This window comes from Acanthochromis polyacanthus, chromosome 8 (genome assembly GCF_021347895.1).
Source record: "Acanthochromis polyacanthus isolate Apoly-LR-REF ecotype Palm Island chromosome 8, KAUST_Apoly_ChrSc, whole genome shotgun sequence".
In the NCBI taxonomy this organism is placed as follows: domain Eukaryota; kingdom Metazoa; phylum Chordata; class Actinopteri; family Pomacentridae; genus Acanthochromis; species Acanthochromis polyacanthus.
In genome coordinates, this window is record NC_067120.1 from 14154462 (window position 1) to 14176418 (window position 21957).

The 21957-nt window shown below is 41.4% G+C and overlaps 1 protein-coding gene across 1 annotated transcript; it reads left to right on the forward strand.

Annotated features, from left to right (window-relative positions):
* Positions 1–4275: 4275 nt before the first annotated feature.
* LOC110950358 (potassium/sodium hyperpolarization-activated cyclic nucleotide-gated channel 3-like) lies at positions 4276–21613 on the forward strand. The gene is made up of 8 exons (XM_022192913.2): positions 4276–5500; positions 10428–10851; positions 11608–11769; positions 12389–12607; positions 13691–13837; positions 14521–14761; positions 15914–16078; positions 18334–21613. Exons 1-8 carry the CDS (start codon positions 4845–4847, stop codon positions 19899–19901), a joined length of 3582 nt encoding a protein of 1193 aa, XP_022048605.1. The 5' UTR covers positions 4276–4844; the 3' UTR covers positions 19902–21613.
* The last annotated feature ends 344 nt before the right edge of the window (positions 21614–21957 follow it).

Sequence of the window (21957 nt, forward strand, 5' to 3'; positions counted from 1 at the left end):
TTCTCTCTCTGTGGGTTAATCTCTGATGTCAGGTGAAATTTAAATCACCCTGATGGACTAGTTCAAAAACAGGGCAGTGGGGTGTTTTAATAACATATCTAAAGGTTTCTCGGAAATTAATGGAGAGATTTATGTTGTAATTTTACTCAGTAGCCTATTTTGGACTTTAGCTGTAACAAAACATGTGATGCTGAAGATTAGTGCAATAAACACCATGGAAATGCAGTGTGGGTCTGTGATCTGTCAGATGTGAAGGATTTAATGGCATTTAGTAAGCAATTTTATCCACCATGTTCCAGTGGAAGATTTTGTAGCTCAGAAGCATTTTGTCTCATCAGACCTAAATTATCTAAATTATTTGGAAACTGCTAAATGTGGACTTGTTTCTTTTGAACTTCGTTCTTTGGAGAAATAAGGAGGTAAAGAATAAATCAATCGAAGACAAATTGTCCTGTCCAGTTTGAGGATAACACAAGGGAAGCAGGGTTCTGTTGCTGTGCTAATAGACTTCTCTGATTGTTCTCCTTAGCAACCTTATGGATGAATGAATAGATAAATAAGAGAAAATCCCAGAGGCAGAGTCTCCAGTCCATCGCTTGGCTATTACAAACAGACAAACATTCAAGCTCACAGTCAGTTAACCCACCATTAATGCATGTGACACAAGGAGAACATACACACAGAAAAGCTCTGACAGGTTTGAATTAAAAACCTTCTTGCCATGAGCAAACAGTGATAACCATTGCACCATATATTTATAATGAATGTAAAACGAATTTAAATATAGCTAGGAAAGTATAGCTATGTGCTAATTATAGCCACAGTGTTTCCTCTGCATTTGTTCAGCTTTTGATGTACCATCGCACGAGGAACATCACCTCCACAGCTACATAGAAAGTTAAATAGATGTATTAGGGATTCATGACATGTTTACATCATGGGAAGATTAAGCGATGGAAAGGAAAAATAGAATATGTAATTTATGCACTGATGACTTTGTTTCAGTCAGTGAAAACTAAAGCAATGTGGAAACTTTCTGAAAAATGTGTTAAAATCTTGAAGTGATTTAGGTAGTTTTCACTTTCCCTCCTATTCTTTGCCTAAAAGTGTGTATTCATATTGTTCGTATTCAGTACCGCTTCAGATAATAACTAGAACTCAGTGAAATGAAAGAAAAACGAGCAAAACTAGTGCCATGCATAAGGTGACAGGCAAAAGGAGATGTCACAGTCAGTACTTCAAATTACAGACCGAGTCAAACAGACAGAGTTTCCTTTATTTTTTATTACTGAGACTCGTGACAAACCAATGAGAAACTAAAGTTCATGCTGTATGTGCTTCTTAGAAGAGAGTCAGCTTTGAGAATGAATAAAATACAAAGTTGAAACTTCAATTTGAAAAATTTCTGATACATTTATAAGCCAATCAAGTTTTCTTTTAGGTCAGACTGTTACCTCAGTAGCTGATTATTTTACAGAAATGCGTTTTTAAGGCATTTCAGTTAGAGCCCAACTGATATATTTGTCAGATTATGCTGTCAGATTGGCTCATCAGATATCTATTGATATGAAAAAAATGTGTTTTTAACAGTTGAGACGATTTAGAAATGATGTTATTATACAGTTTGTCCACTGTCTGCAGCACATGTAGCTGAGTCCATATCACAGCTGAGCAGATGGTGCTGTGGAGTCCATCAGTGTCTCGACTACATTTCTATCAAAGGTAATAAACAATGACCTCGTAACTGTTCTTTCTGACATGTATATTGATATTGAAATTTCTTATTCCCTTAAAATCGGTGTTTGCATCAACCACAAAATCCAATACTGATAATACTTTAAATTTAAGATCTTTAAATTAGGATCAGACCATGTTTCTCAAGAAGTGATTATCAGAATTATGAGAACACTGTCAAAATGTCATATTGCTGTCCGTTAGAAAAAAGCTATTCAAAGATGAGCTTGTATTTTAAATCCTCCTTTTTTCTATGGCCTGACTCAAGGTGCATATCAACTTAAAAATCTAATCTGTTTAATCAAAATGACAGAAAAATGTTTGTCATGTGTTTACATATTTATCTGCTTCTTATTTCATGTTATGTGACTGTTTTCCAATGAGGTGCTAAATTCATTTAAATTTGACAGTTGATAACAGCAGTAAAAAAAAAAAGTGACACATGCAATACCCCACAGATAAACTTAAAAAAGGATGCATAATGTTTCAAATCACAATCAAGCAACTATTTTAGCACAACATGACATACATTTAACATGAAAATCAACCTTATGCAACATATGGGAAGAAGCCATTATCTGACAGAAATCAATCTTGGCTGCAAACCGCAAATAGTCACAAAAGCAGTAACTTTTTAGTTAGTAAAGAGAATTCACATTCATTTTAGGTGTTTTTTTCCCCTCTAGTGTAGCTTCCAACTATGACCACATCTGACTTAAATAGAAAGTCACATTTTAAAAGTTGCCAAAGTACACAAGCTCCTTAAAGTTGTAATCTGCTGTAGTGTTCAAATGAATGTAGTTATATTAAGGCAAGGGTTGTTGTGATATAGTCAGTATTGACCATAATTGTGACATTTAAAAATGTTATGAATAATCCAGAATCAGTATTTGTCGAGCTGACACTTCAACGTATACAGTTATGGACTCTCTCCACATACATGTTGTGTTGTTAGTGTAATTCATCTTTAAAAAAATAGACAAAACATGCAATCAACAAAGTAAAAGCTATTTAATTATTATTTTTTCTTTTATTTCTACTTTAAAAACATAAGTGTCACAAATATACTGTTGTGAAGTCATGTGGTCATGACAGTTGTGCCGTGAAAACCTGGAACAGTGAAAGCTAATTGAATCACCTGTTAAAGATCAGACCAAAAAGTCAAGTTAAAGTCAGTCCATGGTGTCAAAGTTGCAAGAGATAGAAATAACACAGTCAGTCAGCAAAGAGTGACTATTGGAGTGGACTAAATAAGGCCCAGAGGGTGGAGTCCTGATCTGAAAGGCTGCGAAGTTGAAGTGCGGATGCCAGAACACACCGTTTTAGGGCTGTGTAGAATGGTTACAGAAAGAAATAACCACAAATAACAATCAGCAATAAATACAACAGGGTAATCTGAAAAAAAAGTTTTGTTTTTCTTGTTTGTATTATGTTTAATTCATGCTATTTTCCATCCCGATCTGACCATTGATGAGGAAAATTAAAAGAAATGATTGAAGGGAAGGAACAGTCATCTCTGTTGTATAAGTAGTGCATTGTCAGCGCTGAACTCTGATAAATGAACATTTGGATTAGTTTGTCACTGTCTCACGAGGAAATATTTTGGCAGAAACAAACTGTTCGGTTCTCCTTGTCAGCTGGCTGTGCGCCATATGAAACTGCTGTATGGTTTAAATCAATTTAGTGACATTTGCGTTGAATCACACAACCGCAATGCAATCAGCTGTCAGCAACCTTTCACCAAATGAATTTGCCGTGTTGTTCTGTGTGAGGAAAGTGTCCCTTCATTTCTGTATGAGTGAAAGTGTCTTGAGTTCATTAAAATGAAACACTGCAGCGGGACAGGGAATAGGTGACCAAACAGGTTGAAGCTCAGTGTAATATATTAGTTGTGAATCCTGCAGCAGGTATGTAACATTCAATAAATCCAGCATTAGAAGGGGAATTATTGAGTATTATACACGCAAAATTTCTCCACCATGTGAAGCTGTGGGTTTAAGGTTGATCAGAAAATGTAAAACACAATTTCAGTGTGGTACATCAGCTTCTATTGGTGAGGGGAGCTGGATTACAGGTATTATTGGAAAGATTTTTGCACATTTTGCAGCTTGGTAAACTTACAGTATCCATATCTAATGCTGTATGGATGCTGCAAATGCACATTGACATGTTGGTGCGTGACCTTTTTGTCTGTTTTGTGACTGCATGGTGGGAATCAGACTTGGGCATTTTCTCTGCATCTTTTAGCAGCCTGTGTTGTCTTGGTTGTTGCTTTAATATACTATCATAATCTGTCATGCAAACACATTCTGCAGGTAAGCAAACTGTTGTTCATAGATGAGTCTTTAAGTTGCAAGCGTCACTTCTTCATTATTTTGGCACCACATCAGTGTAGTTCACCAGTAACAGGCCTGATCCATTAAGGCTCAACACAGCTCAGCCCAACACATCTCTCCTCTGTCTCTCAACTAGAGTTAAACTATCAACTCCAAGGCTGGATGGCATCCTTGAATCATCCTCTCCAGTTGTCCTGACTGGGCGGGGTGAGCGCATGTGCCATCCTGGCTTCTATGGCAACCCGATAGATTAGCCCCATCGATATTCACGTTATTAGAAAGCGGCAGGCTGATGGATCAGTGATGTGAGCGCTGTTTGGACGCTGGTGCCAGCTCCGTGCGTGTGCGCGTGTGTTCACCTTGCACTGAGGGAGAGCTCAGACATTTCGGGGAGGTGGAGATCATGCTTTGTCATTGAGGAGCTCAGCAGCAGCAGCAGCATTCTCCCACTCCGGCACGTCCGACGCTCAGCATGCTGCATCCTGATGCGCTCCCGTCTGCACTCACTGAGCTTACCTGGATTTACATGCATTTTCTCGTCCGCCGCTTTCACATGACTGTCTGATGGAAGCGGCCGCGTTTCGTTGACGCATCTCAATGTTTGAACCGGTGGAGAGCGGCACGTCCCAAGTGTCAGATAAGATACGACCTGTCCTGCGGATGCGCCGTCACTGTTTTGCCTCCAGCGGCACCCCAAGTGTACGAGATTCATGATTCATCCCTGTGTTTTCACGGGCTGTCCTTAGAGCGCACCTCTCCTTCTCCCGCACAAAAATGGAAAGATTCCAGTCTTCCATGCGCAAACGGCTCTACAGCTTGCCGCAAAACATTGGGCAAAAACCCTTTGTGATTGACGAAGGAGACAGCGGCGACAAGGACACTAAGAGGAAAAGTATTCGGCTAAAACATTTGTCCTCTCCGTCTCCTACCAGCAGTTGCAAGAGCATTGACGAGGCCAGGAGCGAAGACTTGGACAGGGACGTTACTGTGAGGACCAACTTGAACGGGGACTGTCGCTTTTTCAGGGGGAGCATCTCTTCCATCACCGGGCGGCATCCTCCGGAGTCAGATGTGGCGGAGCAGCGGCGCCTCATCCCCGAGGCTGATGCCGGAGTCAACGAGAGTTTCTCCGACGTGTACGGCCCCGGGGCCCAACAGCCGGCAACCGGTGGACTGATTTGCGCAGCCGGGCAACCGTCACTGTTTGACCAGTCAAGTTTCATCAAGTTGGAGGGCACCGAGCAGATCATCCCCGAGGATGACCGGCTGTACCAAGCCGGCTTCATGCACCGGCAGTTCGGAGCGATGCTCCAGCCGGGAGTCAACAAGTTCTCCGTGCGGATGTTGGGGAGTGAGAGGGCCGTGGAGCATGAGAGGGAGCGAGTAAAGTCTGCAGGCTTCTGGATAATCCACCCCTACAGTGATTTTAGGTAATTGATGTGCACAAAAACCTTTCTTTGCAGGCTGTACCTACTGCTGCAGTGATCCTGTCACACGTTTCAGGCTCTTTGGGCCTACAGAGGTAGAGAAACATCATTCTGAGATTGGAAACTTGGTGAGACAAAGAATATCATGAGTGTTTTCCTTTATTTACTGTGATGATAATAACATGACAATCATGAGTGAAGGATAGGTTGTATCCTAAGCTGCACCTTCAATAGATAAATGGCTTAACTTCTGAAAATAATCGTTTTAAGTCATTCTTTCAAGGGAACATTTGATGCAGCATAAAGAACTTGACTGGCATCTAAAAATCCTCTTATAATTTAGCCGTCATTGTGATTTATATTATACATATGCAGGATATAGGCCCAGCTTTTGTGTGGCCTACAGATGTGTGTGTGTGTGTGTGTGTGTGTGTGTGTGTGTGTGTGTGTGCAGTTAAATTCCCACAGAAACAGCCTATATAATTGTCTAACCACATTTCTGTGTAGTTTTCTGTTAATTTATTTTGCGCACCAAACTAAGCCAGCCTGTAATGTCCTAATTTGCCTTCCACGCTGTACCATCTCCCTGCATGCAAAGCAGAATTCTGTTCATCGCCACCGTCGAGATTTTCCTGACATTTAACCTTGAGGCTCGCTGTCATCATATTTTCACTGGTCAGTTGTATGCCGATGTGTTTTACTGCAGTTTTTTTTCCACTCATCTGAATTACACTTTTTTTTTTTTTTTTTATCATTTAGCGAGGGCAGTGGATTACAGAGAGTGCAGCAGGGGCTTGGAAATGGGGTAATCAAAATAGGGTAACATGACCATTCAAGATATTAGAAGCACACATCAGTGGAGATTATTACAGTACAATTAGTCTAATGGAGCGGAGATGGTGTGGACGGGGAGGGGACACACCACAAAACACACACGGAGCAGAGAGAGCGAGACAGAAAGAGATATTGAAATGAAAATGATGTTGCGAGGAATCAGGACACCCAGCTGTTGACTCTGTTGGAGCTATGAGGTGTCATTACTTCCTGCTCGGTTTGGGCCACACTTTGGGTTTTGCTGCGTGGTTCGGGCCTCTAAAGGTGAATGCTTCATCCTGCAGATCGCATTTGAAGTTACAGATGTGAACCTTTGCAGCACTAAAGATTATTCCAGGATTTTGTGGCGCTGCCGAATCCAGCATTACAGGTTTTGATCCTGCAAACGGGCGACTCCGCTCCCTGATGTCTAAGCTACCATGCTGAGTGTTTCCATGACCACTGTGCATCAGCTCCTTATACTATAACCCATGTTCTCGCCTTGTATCTTTTTAGAAATACAGTCTCTGGTATTTATGCCATCAGTAACTGCTGTCCTTAATTACAGCCGTCTGTGGATACAGCAGCAGACACACTGAACTGGCACGCTGCGTAAATATGGTTAATATGATTGCTGGTGGGCCTGAGCCACAGTACAGGTGTGTGTTAAGCCACTGAGCTGCATGCAGGCTGTTGTGCTTCAGCTGTGCTCTGGCAACAAGAGATAAGTATCTCTAGTACAAATGTGATCCCTTTTTCAGCTGTCCTGATTGATCTAAGCTCCTTTCACAATTTTAAGCCTTTTTGTGTTCACTTGGCTCATAACTCCCCTCTCTTTGTGTTCTCATGCTCTTTAACGTATTTGCACTCTGACCCAAATAGTGCAAGATTCCTCTTTGCAACAGTCTAGGTCCACAGACCCCATGACTGTCAGCTTTAGTTTGATGGTAACACCAGATTACTCCAGCAAGATGTTGGGCAGAATGCTGCGTGCACAGTCAGCTGATGAGCCAACAGGGTGGTCTGCAGGGGATGGCAGTAATGTACTGTCCTCTGCAGACCTTTTATTTTTTCTAATTTATTTATTTTTTATCCAGCTGTTCCAGTGTTCTGCAGCACTGTGACGTGTGCCGAGCAGTAATGCTAACTACTCAACATCTGGCTGATGGGAGCTGACTTCTGGAGATGACATGGATTCCCAGGAGATAACGGTGGATTTAGCCTGAGAGGGGAAGTGCAATTAGGACCAGTGTGTCACTGTAGAGACAACGGGCAGATGCAGAGCGAAATGCAAATGCTTTGTTTGGCAGAGAACAACAGAAAGCTGATTAGAACAAATGGCCACCCTGTTCTCGCTGGTTGCTGCTTTTTGTGATGTTCTCCTGTGAAGGTTGGGTCTAAGTAAACTCTGAATGGTAGAAGTGGAAGATCGCCTGGTCACTTCTGCATATTTCTGAACGTTCGGAAGCACAAAGAGTCACGATTCAGACTGTGATTTTTAAGATGCTAATACTGCAGCAATAATATTTCCTAAATTTGTAATGAGAGTTCACACTTTCATTCTCTGGGGCCACATACTTAAGTCACTCTGTGCTGCCAACTTTCCTCTCTAACGGTTCAACCAACAATATTCTTTCAAGCTTTTAGCATTTTTGAAATGGAAAAGGGGTGAATGTTGAAGTGTTAACTAGCCTCTTTGCGCTGTCTTGTACATATGACTCATGCACGCCCAGCAAGTGTTACGATGTCAGTAACAGAGAGCTGCTCTCTGTGGCTCCGAGCTGTTTCTCTATCAAATGCTACTATAGTTTGCAACACCCATAAACACCGTCATCGCATGCAGATACTTCACCTTCCTCTCTCAGTCTAAAGTTTGGAACCATACCTGTTGATGACATGATTTTCCATCTCTTCTCTTGAAGTGTATCCATCACACAAGTAGCCTGAAGTGTTGTAATGTGTGGATCCTTGTGGAGCTTTCCTGACCCTTTAGGTGTGTCATGCTCCTGTTGAATCGATCAACTGATAATTAGGTCACTGAAATTGATCAGACCTGTAATCACACACACAAGTTTTCTGTTCCTGCATTCACATACACATTTGGAAAACAAACACATCTTATGCACTGTGTGAATGAGCTGTACAGGACTGTATGTCTCCTGTGGTGCTTTATAGAATTCAGATAATGCCGTCAGTATGTGAAATCAAGGGGATAAAGGTTTCAAATAGCTACAATATCCAACAGTAAGAAGTGAAATGTAAAGAGCTGGAGATGGTGTCAGATTATGCGACTGCATTTCAACCTAAAATGGGGCTCTTATTAGTCATATACCTAATGAGACTATAAATTTGATCAAAAATAGTTTTGAGTGCACTTAAAGTGCCAATTTTACTGTAAACAACTAATAGCAGCCGCTTTTATCATTCGACTATAAATGGAATTGACCACAGTGCTTCTGAAACTTGTGAAAATCAATATTTCCTCATGAGCAATTCAGATGAATTCCAATAACCCATTTTCTTCTTTCTCCCTGTGGCCTGAGGTCTGATATTGAGCTGAATTAGAGAGCCACTGTTATTGTCTAGAGTCACCCCATTTCTTGCTTTGTGCGTGTTTGTGCTCAGTGAGTTTGTTTGGAGTGTTTCCGCTCATTTGAACATAAATCTACTGGGTTTTGAGTTACAGCGTGAGACTGCGAGTTGCACAGAGATTAATTTCCATTTGAAGTTTCTACACGTCCGGATTTGCTTTGAATATGCAGCACACACTCAGTATGCGCACGGACACAGCCGAGTCAGACTCTTGCTTTTAAAGTGTTGTGTGAACCGAACAGCAGCCTTTGATAAAATTTGTTTTCTATTCATGATCTGTTCCAGTGTCTCTTTTTGTTTTTTTTATAACTTCTCTTAAAGACAACAGAGCAAAAAGTTAAAACCCAGTGCTTTTAAAAGGGATGCAAGTATTTCATTATTAATTCATTGGCTCATTATTTTCTTAATTGACATAAAATCTGTAAATATTCCTGGAATCAAACGTGACATGATCTTATTAGTTTTATTCACTGGCTCATAGTCCAACACCAAGAGGTATTTATTGAACTGTCTGATAAAGAAAACATTAGTGTCGCATATTTCAGAAGCTGAAACCAGCAAACTTTTGACATTTTTGTGAAAAAATAATGATTAATTAATTACAAAACCAGCTGCTAACCGGGCCCCTCAGCGGTTTGTTTTGTGGTGACCACCGTGGCCCTGACATGATTCATCAATTAGTTGTTGGCTACTAAATTAATTGTAGCTCTTTTGATAATTGTTTAATAGCATGAGGATTTTTAAAAGAAAAAAGCTGAAATTCTTTCATTCCAGCCTCTTAAATGTAAATATTTTCGATATTGTTCACTTCTTAAGCTGAACATCTTTGATTTGAGAGCATCATTTTGTCTCATCAACATTTTCACCATATTCTAGAAATCAAGAAAAGGATTAATAGAGAATAAAAATAATCCTTAGCTGCAGGCTTGATATCGACCTTTATTGCACATTTCCCAATTTCTCTCCACCCTCATTTCTCTTAATCCCTGCACTTCAAACTTCTAATGAAGGCACAGAAGTGACAAAACAAATTACTTCAAAACATTTGTGCGACTGGAGGTGCAGTGATGCCTGCAGTCTCATGGAGGTCACTAATGCAAACTGACACAAAGTGTTCGACTCGGTTATTTTGTCAAATGTGTGAGTGAAGTTATGAGTCTGTTGCTGAAAATGCTGAGGTTCAATACTAATGTGAATGTTTGTGTCTTTTGATTCATTTGTGCCAGAAACACCTTAACTTTTCATATATATAAAAAAAGTAGCCAAATCAGTTTTAAAAAATTAGAATGTAGCTTAGGGGAAACTTTGAAGTGCTGGCTCATGTTCTCAGCTATATTGTATGTTCTTTTGCTGTATTTGGCACGCATCAGTGCTGTCTGGAAATAAGTGTCTGATTTATTGTGTTGTTGACATTATGTAGACGTGTGTTCTTTCTTTTATTGTGTCACAAACGCAAAAAAAAAAACATCGAGAGCCCATTTCTGAGCCTAGCTGACTGAGTTGTCTCCATCTCTGTGTGTTTCAGGTTCTACTGGGATCTGACTATGCTGCTGCTGATGGTGGGGAACCTCATCATCATCCCTGTGGGCATCACCTTCTTCAAGGACGAGCACACGCCGCCCTGGATCGTCTTCAACGTGGTGTCGGACACCTTCTTCCTACTGGACCTGGTGCTCAACTTCCGCACAGGCATCGTGAAGGAGGACAACACGGAGATCATCCTGGACCCGCATCAGATCAAGGTCAAGTACCTGAAGAGCTGGTTCGTGGTGGACTTCGTCTCCTCCATACCCGTGGACTACATCTTTCTTATCGTAGAGACGCGCATCGACTCGGACTTTTACAAGACGGCCAGAGCCTTGAGAATCGTCCGATTCACAAAGATCCTTAGTCTGCTGCGGCTGCTGCGACTCTCCAGACTCATCCGCTACATCCACCAGTGGGAAGAGGTAGACGAGGACAGGCACTTTAGAGCTTCATTTAAGATGTCATACCCGCTAACTGTGAACAGCTGCTTGGATGATTAAAGTGTTTTAGGAGAGTCTGAAGAAAGAACTGAAGCAATTAGTCTACAGAAAATTAATTGCAAAAAGCTTCATGATCATTTTAGCTTTTTTTTTTCCCCAAATCCTTTTCTTCTGTCTGTTAATGTGAACATTTGAAGTCTTTTACAATAGTTTCTGTGAGAATATGTGAATTTTTCCTATTATTTCGAGCAGATTAGTTGCTAATGTAGATGGTTAGCTGCAGTTTTATTCTGTAATTCTTTTGTTGCTTTAGATTTCTCTCATACTGGCAGACTTCTCTTAGATCATGACCCAGCCTGTGCAAATACCTTTCAACTTTCTATACCAAGAAAAAATCACATGATCCTGCCGTCGAGTTAATTTTTTCACCTGCCTTTAAGACGCACTCACTCAAACACAAGCAACTTTCTTAATAACAGATATTTGAATGCATTATCTTATTTTTATAATTCCATCCCCACTGGGCATGAATGTTGCAGATGGTTGCTCAACACTGAAACAGCCTCTGGTGGTCTCTAGAAGATTAAGTGCGGTCTGGTATTGGACACACAACGCACCTACTGTATAGCTCAAATCCTCTGATTGCAAGAGGGAGAGTTGAAATTCCATAGATTTATTTACAAAGAGACGTGCGTTTCATTGTTTCATTTCACTTAATGCTGACACTCTGTGTCATAGATTTTCCACATGACGTATGACCTGGCCAGCGCCATGGTGCGAATCATGAACCTGATTGGTATGATGCTGCTGCTGTGTCACTGGGACGGATGTCTGCAGTTCCTGGTTCCAATGCTGCAAGACTTCCCTGCTGACTGCTGGGTCACCAGAAACAAGATGGTGGTAGGTGGATTATTTATGAGTCAGACAGCATCCAAATGTATTCCTGTCAAAAGCACATGGGGATCATTTCACCATCTTTATGTTTAAGTTTCAGTAGTTACTAGCTTGACCATATAGATTGCAGCAAAGTTATCTTGCAGCTACAGACACTCAACTTTTTCATAGATATAAGACTTTATTAAGAGTTTATTGTAACTCCTTGTGTGAAGAATCCATATTTGGATCCTGGTATATAAACAGAAAATGAATGCCAATATACTGTGACATATAAAACATTACAAAAACATGACATTGTAATAACTGGACAGATTGTATATCAATAAGTACCTAAAACATCCTCATACTTGCTCATACTTTGATTTTAAACAATGTATTTTTTGGTTATGTGCTGCATATATATGAAAAAGTGTCACTACTTAGAGCTGAAACTGAAATAGAATTCCCAAAAATTACACCGACTCTATAAGAATAGGAGCAAACATGTTAAGATAGCAGACAAACCTGGAGAATAAAGGTCATCATCGGTGTTCATGAACATAAACTCACACAGGCATGATGCAGCATTAATGCTGTGGAGATCTTGATAAACTTTCTCTTTCCTCCTCCACGTCCCTCACAGAACGACACTTGGGGTCAGCAGTACTCCTATGCCCTGTTCAAGGCCATGAGTCACATGCTGTGCATCGGCTACGGCCTGTATCCCCCCATCGGCATGGCTGACGTGTGGCTCACCATCCTCAGCATGATCGTGGGCGCTACCTGCTTTGCCATGTTTGTGGGGCATGCGACTGCACTCATTCAGTCTCTGGACTCCTCCAGGAGGCAGTACCAGGAAAAGGTGGGTGTTTGTTCCAGGCATGACTCATAGTTGTCCTAGAAAATCAACATTTTTTTTAGATCCAAGGGAGAAGTCAGCTGTGGAATATAACTAAGGATAAAGCATTCACATAAGTACTGTACAGTTTTGAGGTATTTTTGATTAACTTTAGTTGCACTTTATGAATATTTTATGCCACATTTCACTTCTATTCCTCTACCTTTCAGAAAGGAATACTGTTTAGCAGCTTTAATTGTTACTTTACAGATTATGATTATATACAAAACACACAATCAGTTTATGGAATATGATGTGATATTAAAGAAAGAGAAAATACAATAGTGAGATGTTACTCATATTAATGGATTCGTATTAAAAATTCAATAGTATAATGCATGATATTATAATGTTATATAGTATTAGAACAATATTTACAAGTTCTTCCATTTAAGTATTGAGTTACTTGTTTTAGCCACAGGTTTAAATGTTGAAAAATGCCAAATTTTAATCCAATAATGAAGCAACAAGTAAATCCACCTTTTTGTTTGCAAAAAACATCTTTCACACCCCGACATAAATCTTAACAGTGCACATAAAGTGATCTGAGAGTGTTGGTAAGTGGGAAAAGAGAGAGAAACAGAAAAAGTCATGGTTACTTTCTGACACATAAATAGAGAGCTAATAGGAGTGAAGCAGCACAAAATGTCATACATACATGTTCTGATTCCGCTGACCATTTCTGATGCGTTGCCGTTAGAGTACACTGCTGAAGGGCACAGTAGTTAATGTTATTAGCCGTAGCCTGCAGAGCGCAACTCTAATTGTCAGATGGGGCAGAGTCACAACATTGCACTGTGGGCAGGTTTCACAGATGGCCTGACAGTTGACTGTTAACATAATGAGACACATTATAGTCCACCTCTGAGCCAACACATCAATCACTTTAATATATCCATTTTGACATGACTTTGCATGTCTTGGATGCAAATGCAGCTACGTTGCAGCTGCAGTCACGAGTGCTTTCTTGAAGGTTGATCGCAGTGTTTCGCTAATTAATTAACATCATTAATTTTGTCATTTTCATTAACTGCACCGTTGTTGCAGTACAAACAAGTGGAGCAGTACATGTCCTTCCACAAGCTCCCTGCCGACATGCGCCAGAGGATCCACGACTACTACGAGCACCGCTACCAGGGCAAGATGTTTGACGAGGAGAGCATTTTGGAGGAGCTCAACGAACCGCTGCGAGAGGTCAGCTGTCATCCCCGTTGATGCTGCTGTGTGATTTATAACGACTCTGATTATTCGTCGTGTTGTCTTCACATTTTCACAAGAAAAGAATAAGTAGACGACTCTTTAAGGATGCAAACACGGTCGTAGATGTATGTTCATGATGTATTTGTGAACATCTTTGCCAGTGTCAAAAAGATAATGACAATATAGGAAAGCACAGTTATATATTATACATAATTTTTCATAGGAGAATTTTAATTTTTTTTCCAAACGCTGCGTCTAAATAAACAAAGACTATGCTAATATTTACAGCTGCATTATACTGTTAGAAGCGAGATTTAAGGTAGAATGTTTCTGAATATGTCTGAAGTGTTAGTCAGGCTCTCAGTCATACAGATGTGAATAAATTAAGGGAGCATCCTTATTCTAAATGGAGTGCAGTGTATTATTGATTTCATCTAATATGGCTGTCTTAGTTTGCACGATAATGTTAATAGTCATGTAATCTGATTAGTAATGGCTGTAGACTGTAAGAGGACAGAGAACCTCATTAACAGAGCACTAAGCTGTTAACCACCCTGCTTTTATAATGATTGAAATGTACACATGTAGCAACACAGCCCCGTGCGCAGCGACGGGAAGGCCTCAGCAGAACATTAAAACACGTTTTTTTTTTTTTTTACCCACCATGTCTTCTGCAGGAGATCATTAACTTTAACTGTCGTAAACTGGTGGCCTCCATGCCCCTGTTCGCCAACGCCGATCCCAACTTTGTCACGTCCATGCTGACCAAACTGCGCTTTGAGGTCTTCCAACCGGGCGACTACATCATCAGAGAAGGAACCATCGGCAAGAAAATGTATTTCATCCAGCACGGGGTCGTCAGTGTCCTGACCAAGAGCAGCAAAGACACCAAGCTGTCCGACGGCTCTTACTTTGGAGGTAAAATGTGCACACAGCCTGCTGCACTGCATGCTAATGTATCCTGCAGCATGGAGTGGGTCAGCTGAATGTGTGTAAAGGAGTAGTGATTGTATGATTTGTTTTGATTTATTTTGTTCAGGCACTCAGCAGATTAACTTCCCTGACTATTGCAGCTGGGAAAAATTGTCCACATCATCTTCTTAAAAGGGCTCCGGACTAAGAGGAGCAAAGCTTTGTGATCTTTGATTCCATCTGTGGGGTTTTCCCCTTTGTTAGCACCATATTTAAAGCTAAAATCCAGAACTTTCTATTTGTTGCCTCCTTGCTTACGTCAGCCCAACCGGTCGTTTGTATCTAGGTGTGCAGCAAAGTGAAATGTCATCAAATGTCAACTAGGAAGTATAAATATATAAATTAGTTTGCATTTTTAAGTGAAAGTGTCAACGCCCAACCTCAGAAACCAAGGGTAGAGGTTATTTCTGACCGCATTTTAATATTTATTCACACAGCAGGTAAAAATATCATTGTATTAATCCTGAAACATGAATTTATTTAGCACAGCCAAATACAAACAGATGTGAAAATGGTAAATGAGGACAGAAAACGTCCAAACCAACACACAAGATGAATATGTCAGAAATCCTGTTTTGTCATGTGTAATAAATGGATTAAATCGATAAACGGGACAGGAAAGCGAGCGTGTGAGTCTGTGTGTGTGCTTGTGTCTATATCCTCAATATGTCTGTCCTGAAAAATATGTCTACTCTTTTTTTTTTTTTCTCTCTCTCTCTCTCTCTCTTTTAATGGCGCATTATTTTATTTTTTTGATCTGGCACGGCAGACGAGGTCAGAACGAACTGTAAGCTGCAGAAATTGCATTAAGTGCTCCATCTGTGAGCTTCAGAGGCATCGGTCTTTTCGTGCGTTATCGTCTCACATTAATAATACTATTTTAGACTTTTCTTTTGTGAATGGATCTAAAGAAGATACGATTTCTGTTTTGGTGCATCATAAAACTTGTGTAAGAAGGAAGGAAGTCATTATATAAGACGAAATAACTGTGACCCATTTTTTTAATCTGGGGTGTTAATACCTGTCTTGGACTCTGCAGGGAGTCCTTTAAAGTAGATGAGCCAACAGTTGAACTTTTTTTTGCCTTTCTCCCTGCAGAGATCTGCCTTCTGACCCGGGGCAGGAGGACAGCCAGCGTGCGAGCTGATAACTACTGCCGGCTTTACTCTCTGTCCGTGGACAACTTCAACGAGGTGCTGGAGGAGTATCCCATGATGAGGAGGGCGTTTGAGACTGTGGCCCTGGACCGCCTGGACCGCATCGGTGAGTAATTATTGAAAAAATAAAATCTGTTTGCAGGACCCATTTTAATTCCTTAGATTTTTACACTTAATTATATTTTTGCTTTCAATCAACTCATACTGAATTCAAATCAGTGGTTATTTCACCCGTAGCGGTTTCATAAATAAGTGCTACTGGTGGAGGGAAACAAAACTCCAGTGATGGTAGCAGCACTGACTGACTGACACATATTTAAGCACAGCATCCAGCAAAGCCATTCCAACAATTTAGTAGCAACAAACAAGGATGAATGGATGTTTTTTTTTTCCCAGGGAATAAAAAGTAACTATTACAAATCGGAGCACTCCCATTAAATGATGCGAAGCAAATCAGATCAAATCGGAGCTTCCTCTGACTTTATTGAACATCGGAATCTCATATGAATGCAAGTCAAGATCATTTATGTACACGTCAAGAAATACGTGAAATATTAACTCACTTGATTATTGATAAACTTAATAAGGTGGCAAAACAAAAGTGTGGCATTTTAATGGTTTTGCAGTCCATTCAACATTTTTGTAAACTTGGAATACGTGAAGGTATGGAGGCCTCATTTATAATGTACAGTGAATCCAGGCACACATATAAGAATCTTGGAGAACAATGACAATAAATTACTAAAAGTCAAAGTTGCTAAAATAATCAATATAATAATCACAACAAGTAAGAAACTAATAAATTAACACAAGTAAGTGCAGCTAGAAGTGAAATAAGATGAAATTAAACACCCAAAGGATAAAAGTCGAGTCGGCTTTGGACTGTTCTGCAGGTAATTCCAGGTTGCAGGTGCGCAGTAATAAGCTGGAATCTGTAGTGTGATGTAGTTATTTGAGTGTGTGTGAAGAAATCCACATTATAAGCCAGTGATAAAATATGAGAGGGTAAAAGTTCCTTATTGTCTATTCTGGAGTAGGACTGCACAATGTATTGTTTGAGCATCTGTGCTGCAGTGTGCACACATGAACTCAAACACGCCATGTTCACTTTCTTTGCTGCTTGATAGAAAAAGAAAACTTGCACAGTTCTCATTTTGCATGACTAATGGACAAGATTTTTTTATTTTTCTGATAGAACATAACTGAGTCTGATTTAAAGGTTCTTGGATGCACAGCAAAATAAATGAGGAGCTAGTGAGAGACACTGAAATGAAAGATTTGGTTGCAAAAGAAACGTAACATCAGCTAGTACCTGATGCTGGCCAACAACAGGTACCTGTCTTGCAAATTGTTGCCGACACACAAGGAAGCACAACTAGTTTTGTGTCAAGTAGCACCAGAAAGCTCTTTGTGAGTGCCATCCAAAGCGGAAGGCTATTTTTGAATGGTTTTGCCAGTGTTGCACCATAAGCGAAAGGTTCCTTACAGCTTTTAAAAAAAAATCTTTTTTTTTTAAATTTTCTCTGCAGATGCATTATCCTACAAATCACCACATCGTTTTAGAATTAATAGCTCTTCCCAAACAGAGTTTTTCAAGTCATGTGGTACAAATTCCAGTCTGCTTTAATATCACAATACGTGCAGATACAACAAAAATGTTGTAGTCCCAGTTTCTTGCAGTATCATGCAGCTCTGATTTCGAATTGCAGCATAATTGGGGAATCAAGGTGTGGGGCTGTCACAATGTCATGTTTTCAGTACGCTATTATCTTGTCCAAAAGAAGTCACTATAATATAGGGACATATATAGAAAAATAATGCTGTCAGATTCATCTTTGACTTTGTTTTTAGCCTTTTAAGAGTGTAGGGAGATGCACAATCTGTGCATATAACTGTACTGTGTGTTGTTCCCGTTGGAATGTCAGCCAGATTGTTAGTGACACCAGATTATTTGTGATATTATCGTTTGTGAATCGTTAACATGACATCAGTTATTCATTTTTAAGTAACGGTCACAACACCACTAGTTTAAGGTAAAACTCAACAAGAAAACTTCTAATTTATCCATAATATACTATACTATCATAGATTTCTAGAATATAATCTGTCTTTTTATAGAATTAGTTTTTTGCAGTGAAAAGTGACTTGATAGGTGATAGTTAATGAAGCCATCTGCTTTCATCTACAACAGGAGCTGCGTGTGCGGAATAAGAAACATTAAGATTTTTGAAGCTGATGTCTTTCGTGTTTGCGTTGCTCTGGGTTGTTAGACACCTGCTCTCATAAGTAGACATGCTCAGTTGTGGAAAAAAATGTCAGTTTGGTGAAAATAGCAGGGCTTTATTTCTCTTTTCTTAACAGGGAAGAGGAACTCTGTTCTTCAGCATAAAGTCCAGCATCACCAAAGTTCTGGAACTCTAAATATTCATGAGAGTGAGATCATCCAAAGAATAGTGCAGCATGACCGTGACATGGCCCAGTGCACACAGCTGATCCAGAGCAGCGCTGCACAAAATATAAACACTCCTGCTGCTCCTCCGTCGCCCACCCCAGTCATCTGGGCCCCGCTGGTTCAGGCTCCGCTCCAGGCTGCTGCTGCCACCACCCCGCTGGCTCTGGCCTTGGCCCACCACTCTCAGCTGCCTCCCATCCTCTTCCACCATCCTCTGGCGCCACAAACCTCTGGCTCTGGGAAGGACCCCGCCAGCCATCTAAAGCGAGTCCACGTTGGAGCGAACACCTCCAGTAGCTGTGGGTCGGGGCCCGTTTCTCCTGCCATCTCTGCCAAGCTCGGATCTGGGATTGAGATTCCCACTCTGATGTTCTCCAAGCCCCAGCATCTCTCCACGGTCCCCATGTCCCCCGCACTGTCATCACAGCCCATCTTCACCAGCAGCCTGCAGCCCCTGGCCCCTCTGCCCGCCCACCAGCCTCTGCCCCATCCTCCCCACTCTGGCATCGCCTCAGTGTTCCCCATCAGCCAGGCCACTGTCTCCTACACCTGCTCCGCTCAGCTCCACTCTCAGCCCTTCCACGGTGCTATGACCACCCCACCACTTCCGTTAGGTTTACTCCAACAGGGGGCGCCAGGGAGGCTAGCTGGGAGATTCCCAGCCCCCTCAGTCTCCGCCATAAGCCCTCTGATCTCCAGCTCAGTCAGTCCAATACTAAGCCAGCTGCAGCAGACCCCTCACGCCACCATGCAGCAGATGGGGTCCAGTCATGAAAGAGTCGGCAGGACATCCAGCGGTCTGAGTCTGCCACATTTCCCCTTCATCACCAACACTCACTCCTCCTCTGGGTTTATTCAGCCGGTGTCTGCAGTCGGAGCCGGGGCTGCAGCCTCTCTGGCCCAGCACAGCCTGGCAGGACTCCAGTCTGTTTTCCTTCCCCAGGTTCTCCCTGAACACTCTGCCCTTGCCTCCCTGGCCCAGTATGGGTCTGCGGAGGCCTCGCCTTGCTACACGCCTCCAGTCCACAGTCCGAGTATACAGAGCCCTGCGAGGGGAAGGACAGTTCACCGCAGCGAGCTCCCCAGCACCAAGAGCTCTCACAGCCCTGTCACCCCTCAGACCTCATGCCCTGCCAGGGTGGCTTGTACCCTCAAAGAGAGGGCCGAGTCCTCGGTGGAGCTCTTTACCCAGGAAATAAAGACTATCTCAGGCTCTCACAGCTCTATACACCAGGAAAGGCCTTTGGCCATTAGCGGCTCCTCTGAAAGGGTAGCAGGGGCGCTGAGCCCCTTCTCCTCCCCCATGGCTGTCAATAAACCCTACACCCCCATCCCCGGTCAAGCCACTCCTGTCAGTCGGACACATTCAGGACCAGAACCACAGAACCAGCCCGTCGGTGTTCAGCCTCCTCCCACTAGATCTCCTAAAACGCTAGAGAACGAACACAAACAGTCCAAACTTCCCTCCAACTTGTGAGGTTCAGACACACCCTCCTTGAATGCCTGAACAAAAGGAGATGTCATCTCCTTCTTGGCATCGTTTTAACCACTACTTTGTCAAATTTTACGGTAGGAGGGTGTGTTATTTTAATCAGATTGGAGTTCAGTGGTTTCATTTTTAATCAGAGTGAATGGAAAATGGATGATAATGGACAATGACGGATCATTTTTTTCTACAGGTTATTGCGTCTTTGAATATGGTAATAAACCGAACATGTACTGATGAGTATATATAACACCTCATGAAAATATCAACTGTTCTGTGTATTATATTCTAGCCACACTCTGTGATTTGTTGTATTTGTTTAAAACCCTCATTGTCCAGGCAATTTTGTGTAACCTTTTAGCTTCACCTGTTTAGTTGGAGAATTGTCCACAACTGTATTCAGTTCTGACTGAAACCAAAAATTGCTCTCCTCTGTTTATATCCTTTCCCACTGCTGAGAGTATCGTGTGAATGCAGGGTTCCCCCTAAAAAGATGTGAAGAGAGACAGACTGTGCACTTTGCTCATTTCAGAGATCACCTAACGTAAAGGTTTAGCGTTGGCATGTCTTCCAAGATAGCTTTTCAGCAATATTGCACACCCAAATGGGTCACACAAATCAGTTCACATGAAGTAATGAATGTAATGTTTGTCTGAGTGGGAGGAGTGGGACTCAGTTTGAATGTGTTGAACATGAAGGTGATGATGGTTTTCTGTAGAATAACCAGGCAAGCCACACAACAGACGCCAACTCGCTTCAGTCTGGCGGTAACTTTGGTACAGAACATCCAGCTGAGCCAAGGTTGGTGTGCTACTAGCATAGTATGCAATAATCTGTTTTTTTATGGCTATACAAAGGTACTGTGAATCGAAGCACTTGTGTCAATGAATGAGTTTCTGATTTTAGTTATTAAAACAAGGAAACTGAATTTAAAAAAAAGCAATTGTGGATAATCAAACATCCTGAAACCAGCGATGCACTAAGATTGATGTGAATGTGTCTTGCACCAGTCAAAGGGCTAAAAGCAGTTACTTGGACACACGATTAACAAGAAACCCTGATGGGTCATATTGCTGCATATTTACCTCTTTCATTGTACAATATTTGATTGTAAAATTTGACATCCGTTGTTGAACAATTGCTGCTTTGTGATGCTATGCTGAATCAATAAGACGTGTATCACTGACCTGCTTTTTAAAACCGGACTCTTGAATCCTTCTACTTGTTAATACGTCCATGTGTTTTGACGATACATCTCTCTTTCCGGACCTGTAGCCGGCGACAAACCGTGAGCAGCTAGCCGGTCAGCAGGTCAAAACCATCCGAGGATCCTGTCCAGTGGCTTTAGCTGCCTGGTTACTGAACCTGAGCTCGGCCGTGACTCCGAACACCCCGAGGAAGCGAGATATGATCAGTCACTAGCCAGTCACTGCCAATGGGCTCGATCAATCCTTCATTGCTATTCTGCTCCGACCACCTGCCAGCGGCATCTGCTCAGACTGAGTTTAAGGTTACTTTGAGTGCATTCAACTTGAAGGTGTGTGCAGGAGACAAGGTGTCAGTCATTCATCTATTTATATATTTATTTCTCATTTTGCTGCCTTTTTGCCACCAAATCTGATGATTTAATCACCTGTATGTTATAGGCATATTTTATTTTAGCTACTGAATTCAATGCAATAAAATAACATATGATCAATGAAGCTGGTCCAAGATGTTGCTTTCTTTTCAAGAGCACACTGTGGCATGAAGGGGAATCTGATAAAAAAAAAAAATGATGGTGAAGTTTCAGACTTTAAGCCGGATTATAAATTGAGGACTGCGTGGTGTTGTTTGGTGCCAACATTCAAAATAGCCAGGATTATAATCTGCCAGATATTCAATACAAAGAAAATTATCTGCCGTGTTCACAGAGTGATAACTGCTGGATTAGTGAGCAAATATAGACATTTAATTCAGTGCTTGTGCAAAGTTTGATTAAGATAAGCTTCTTTTTTTCTTTTGAGATGAAGCTGCCAGGTCGATTCACAGCAGACAAAACTTGCAG

Coding starts and splice junctions, on each gene's coding strand:
- LOC110950358 (XM_022192913.2), top strand. CDS start 4,845: ATGGAAAGATTCCAGTCTTCCATGCGCAAACGGCTCTACAGCTTGCCG. Junction 10,852..11,607: donor ACATCCACCAGTGGGAAGAG/GTAGACGAGGAC, acceptor TCTGTGTCATAG/ATTTTCCACATGACGTATGA. Junction 16,079..18,333: donor GGACCGCCTGGACCGCATCG/GTGAGTAATTAT, acceptor TTTTCTTAACAG/GGAAGAGGAACTCTGTTCTT.